This window comes from Lipotes vexillifer, unplaced genomic scaffold (assembly GCF_000442215.2).
Source record: "Lipotes vexillifer unplaced genomic scaffold, Lipotes_vexillifer_v1.1 scaffold554, whole genome shotgun sequence".
Taxonomy (NCBI): domain Eukaryota; kingdom Metazoa; phylum Chordata; class Mammalia; order Artiodactyla; family Lipotidae; genus Lipotes; species Lipotes vexillifer.
Window position 1 is genome coordinate 528,961 of NW_006794635.1, and position 5,750 is coordinate 534,710.

A 5,750-nucleotide genomic window follows, 5' to 3' on the forward strand; every position below is an offset into this window, starting at 1 on the left:
ATTTATAAGTAAACACAAAAAATAAATAATTGATTAAAAAAGGGTATCTAAATGGAAATATATAATATATATATATATATATATATACTTACCTTGCAGTTGGAAAGACTTCACTTTGACACCAAGAAAAGGTTTTTAATGGAAAAACTAAAAATTATAATGATAATGCTTACTGAGCACCTACCGTGTGTCATTCTCTGTTTTGAGCCCCGTGAGGTAGGTACTATTATTATCACAGATGAACTTGGACTTGAACCAAAGGAGTCCAACACTGTGTTCAGGCTCTTATCCGCTATGGTAAACCACCCCTGTTAAAAGTGAACTCATATTAGAACACCCCTCCCTCCTGAGAAAAGCCATTGCCTTTCCATCAGCAGAGAACTTCAAAATAGGATGGACATTAGTCAGATGAAATTCATAGTCCTGACACATTTGATGGCGTCTTCTGATCCTATTCAAACACCAGTCACTTTCTTACTACTTTTCTTTTTGCAAAAAAGAAAATCTCTTACCTTTATCCGTTCTCTGAAATGTCCAACAGGGTACTTTTAAATATTTTGCAACATTACATAAACATCCTCCTGAATAATATAGACAAATGCCCATTGACACATGTCATAGGGAAACATAAGACCCTTTTGTCCCCTTTTGAATCTTTGGGGCTTTGTTTTAATAATTCATAGAGATGTTAACCTTTCAGGTGGATTTGAGAATCCTTTTTATTTAATACAATTTTCTTTGTGTTCTGAAAATCAAGGACATTGAAGTATTTATTCCCTGCTGAATAGGGCATTGTGTACATGTGTCTTTGTTGTCTCTGAAAATACCTCTTAACCTTCATACATCTCAGGGTTCTAGCATGTGGGCTTGTTACATAATGTTCCCTCTGGAAGAGATCATGTGACGAGCTCTGGCAGGAATGCTACTACCACAATATCCCCGTTTTCTTTACCCTCTGGTTCTCCTCACATCATCATTTCCATGATGCTCCTTTGGCGGAGTCTGTAGAGAAGGCAAGATGTAATCCATCTTTGTAATAGGAGATAGGACCTGAAATGGCAAGGTTTTCACCTGAGAAATCACGAAGTATCTTAGCGGCAGACCGGGAGCTCCAGTCCACATCTTCTGATTGTACTAGAGAGTTAAAAGCAATGGTTTCAACTGGAGAGATTTTGCTACATCTCCCCAGTGTACATTTGGAATTGTCCGGAGACATTTCCGGTTGTCACAAATAGGGCGGGAGGTGGTGCTACTGACATCTAGCTGGGAGAAGCCAGGGATGCTGCTAAACAGCCTACAATGCACAGGACAGCTGCTGGCACAAAGAATTATCCAGCCCAAAATGTCAATGGTGCCACTGTTGAGAAACTCTGTTTTAGAGTAACGAAAATTGGATTTGAACCCTGCTTTGCCTCTTATTTTGTGACCTTGGGAAGTGGCTTTATTTTTCAGAGTCTGCTTTCTCATCTGAAAGAACAACACAACCGCCGCCATAAACAAACCAACAAAAACCCCACTTTCCAGGCTGGTTGTGAGAGACCAACTCAAAAGAGCACTAAACAGAGAAGGCTGAGCACACTGTAGGCTCAAGAAAAAAAATCACTGCCCAGCCCATGGAGTTCAGTTATATGACAAAATGGAAGCCGAGAAAGACAATGTGGCTGAGATGAAAAAGAAGGCTCCCTAGCTTCCTATCCGCTTTTGTAGGGTAACGAGCAAAAGAGACGGAGAGGGGCGCGAGAGAATTGAGCAGCATTGAGGGTGTACTAGGAGGGGAACGGAGGAGATGCTGAGACCGGATGTAGAAAGCAGTGGGGGGGCTGTATGGGTGAGAGAGAGCTCAGCAGTGACTTGGAAGTGAATTTGAGAGATATTTAGGAGGAATCAGAAGAACTTGGTGAGCAATTTTAAAAGGGTCGTGAGAGAGGCCTCTAGGATGAATATGAGATTTCTGACCTGGGTGCTTGGGCGTTAGTGATGCTGTTTAACCACATAAGGAAATCAAAGGGCAGAGCAGATAGTACATTGAACTACAGACATATCAAGTTTGAGATGCCTGTAGGATATTTAGATAATAGCCAGGAGGCAGTGAGATCTGGAAGTCTGGGGAGGAGCCTAAGATTTGAGAAACAAGAACCTGAAAGCAGTAGTTGAATCTGTAGGAATGCGTGAGGTTTTGCAGGGAGGGCATATGGAGGGAGAAAAGAGCAGAGGACAGAGCTGTTCAGGGCTGGGCAAAGACAACTAAGATGGTACAATCAAGAGGATCAGAATAACAGAAAGAGCGGGGAGAGTGGTATGGAAATCAAGGCTGAAAGAGTTTCAAAAACACAAGTGCAGGCAACAGTATCAAACGCCACAGGAAAATTACAGGAGATTTGAAGCGTCCAGAACACTTGGTAATTGAGAGGTAGTTGAAGTTATGTGCAATGCTGAGAAGAAAAACTAGACTCAGTGAGTTGATGAGTAAATAATAGTTGAGGAAGTAGAAATAAGGGATAAAGATAGAGGTTGTCAGAAAGAGAAGCTATGAAGATTCCCCCACTAAAAATGGACAACACTTCAGCACACTTATACACTGAGAGGAAGGAGGCAGTGGAGGGTGAAGATACAGAATTCAGAGCAGGGGAAATGGGTAGATCAAGAATGGGATTAGATCTGGAATGATCATTCTGAGGTGAGAAGAGACCAGCCCTCTCCCTCCAAACTAGGTAAAGAAGGTACGTTGGGCACCCATGTAAGTAGATCTGGAGGGATGAGGGAGCATGAGTTTGAGGGAGTTCATAGTGGAGAGCCTCACTTCTCACTATCAAATTGTAGGCAAGCAGCTGGGATGAGATACGGGACACAGGAGGCGGTAGGGACAGGGAATAACCTTTAGGGATTAGGGACGGGCACTGACAAATTAGAGAAAGTGAGTAGAGACTACAACTTCAATGTGTGGAATCCAAAAATTAATACACAGAAATAGACTCACAGACATAGAAAACAAACTTATGGTTACCAAAAAGGAAAAGGGCGGGAAGGGATAAATTAAGGGTTTGAGATTAACAGACACACACAACCATATATAAAATAGATTAGCAACAAGGATTTACTGTAGAACACAGGGAACTATAGTCAGTATCTTGTAATAACCTATAATGGAAAATAACCTGAAATAAATATATATAGGAATCACTTCGCTGTACACCTGAAACTAACACAATATTGTAAATTTACCATACTTCAATTAAAAAAGAACATTAAAAAAAAAAGAGAAGCTGGCATGTGAGGGATATCTCAAGGTACCAAGGTCACCTTGGGATTCATACCTAATTCTTTCTGGATCAGCCATAGAGCCCAACCATCCTTAGAGAGAAGCAATAAAGTAGAAGGATTTGTCTGGGAATGGGCTAGCGTGTGTGGGATGACAAACCAAATTCCAAATTAAATGGGCATGGGCTCATTTACGTCCTGTGGACCAGCCGTGTCATCTCGTTGTATGAAAGCGAGCATATCCTATGGGATTCTTAGAGAGCCCTGAACATCCAGGGTTGTAATAATGCAAAAAGTCAAGTTTATCTTCCATAATTCCATAACCTACAAGTAAGACAGTAGAAATGATCAATGGAATAGATGTAAATGAATCACGATGAAACTGTTTTCTTTTGCAGAATATTGCCTTCTTTGGAATCTAAGTCATGAGTTGGACGTTCCTCAGAGACCTCCTGAGTGGAGTAAATAAATACTCCACTGGGATCGGGCGGATCTGGCTGGCTGTCACGTTCATCTTCCGTTTGCTGGTCTACATGGTGGCGGCAGAGCATGTATGGAAAGATGAGCAGAAAGAGTTTGAGTGCAACGTTAGACAGCCTGGTTGTGAAAATGTGTGTTTTGACGACTTCTTCCCCATCTCCCAGGTCAGATTTTGGGCCTTACAACTGATTGTGGTCTCCACGCCTTCACTTCTGGTGGTTCTACATGTAGCCTGTCGTGAGGGTAGAGAGAAAAGGCACAGGAAGAAACTCTATGTCAGCCCAGGCACCATGGATGGGGGCCTGTGGTACACTTACCTTATCAGCCTCATTGTTAAAACTGGTTTTGAAATTGGCTTCCTGGTTTTATTTTACAAGCTCTATGGTGGCTTTAGTGTTCCCTACTTTATGAAGTGTGATTTGAAGCCTTGTCCCAACACTGTGGACTGCTTTGTCTCCAAACCCACAGAGAAAACTATCTTCATCCTCTTCTTGGTCATTACCTCATGCCTGTGCATTGTGTTGAATTTCACTGAACTGAGTTTTTTGGTCCTCAAGTGTTTTATTAAATGCTGTCTCCAAAAATACTCTAAAACACTCAAGTCCTCAGTGTGTGAGTGCCACAACCTCAGATATGTTAAATATGGTGAGATGGGGGCCCCTCCCTTGCTCCAGAATCACCACTTAGACTCAGCCATGAGCACAGCCCAGGGAGGGGAAACAAAGGTACTCTGTGGCACACAAGAGGCTTAAAGCAAACCCGCATCCCTCTGAAGTAGACATAGGCTTCCTTGGAAAACGAAGGGTGTCAGCCTTAATGTCACTTGGGAGGAATTTAATTTTTCAATATGTGCTCAGTTGTATATACTAGACAGAGGTCTCATTGTTTGGTGGTAGGGTTCATCCACATGAACCCTACATGAGTTGTGTTTGAATAGTTAATTGCAACTTAGTCTGAAGAAAGCCAACTAATAGCATTCTTCTAAGTGCTTAGATCTATCAACTGGAAAATATAAAAAGTGACACTTCTTTCAAATGTGATGGCCTCCAAACAACAATTGAGGCACTGGCAATCATTCCAAGTGGCAGCCAACGCTCCACTCACTCAGCCCTACTCAAACTTTGTAGAGAAAGCCTGTGATGAGGGTGGGGTAGCAGCTAACCAGGGGCACACAGAAGCACATTCAGTGAGGGGGTTCAGCCTGGGGAAAACTCCACAGAGCCCAGGACGCTTTGCAGTTTAGGTGTCCCTGGATATAAGTGGACTAGGGGAAAGGGAAGAAAGCCATGATTTACTGGCCTCCAACTTAAATACAAATGTTACTGGGAGATAATTCCACTTAAGCCTGAACTAGCAGACATTTGCAAGGGTCATTCTAGAGTCATGAGGGAAGGCAGGTCCCACAGAGAGAAGCACATTGGTAGGGAGCAAGGGGAAGACCCAGAAAAAGAATATGCATACCTGATAGTTACTGAACACTTATCTTTAACCACATAACATTGAAATACTTTGTAAATTTCCATACGTTGGACCTTTTTACAATCAGGAATTCACAATGTACTATACAATATGTCATAGTTTGCCTACGATTTGCTAGCACATCTCCTTCTAGAATAGATAGTAAAATGTGTACTATGCTGTTACATTAGTTCAAGAAAATGTAAAAAAAAGAAAAAGACATGTTTATTATCACTTGATTTGAAAACTATGGCTTTCTTTTACTTTCCTATTTAAAAAAAAATCACAGATATGTTCTCCTTGGATTTAGTACTCTAACAAAGGTGCATTTCTCCAGAATAAAATGAAGTGGTTTTGCGGCGTTACTTGACTGTCATTGATATCGTTATTTGGCTGCACTGGGCATGATTGTTCTGTGAAATAAAACTTGTTCTGACAATTTTAGAATAAGATTTGCAACCCTGCCTAGTAAAGAAAGATAGCTCAGAAATCATTCTTCTCCGCTGGGATTTTTTAAACAAAAAGTGCATAAAAATGTAATTTTAACTAAAACA

The 5,750-nt window shown here is 41.4% G+C and overlaps 1 protein-coding gene across 1 annotated transcript; it reads left to right on the top strand.

The window, feature by feature from the left end:
* The first annotated feature begins 3,683 nt into the window (after nt 1-3,683).
* On the top strand, nt 3,684-4,490 carry GJB7 (gap junction protein beta 7). The gene has a single exon (XM_007467313.1). It carries the CDS (start codon nt 3,684-3,686, stop codon nt 4,488-4,490), a length of 807 nt encoding a protein of 268 aa, XP_007467375.1.
* The last annotated feature ends 1,260 nt before the right edge of the window (nt 4,491-5,750 follow it).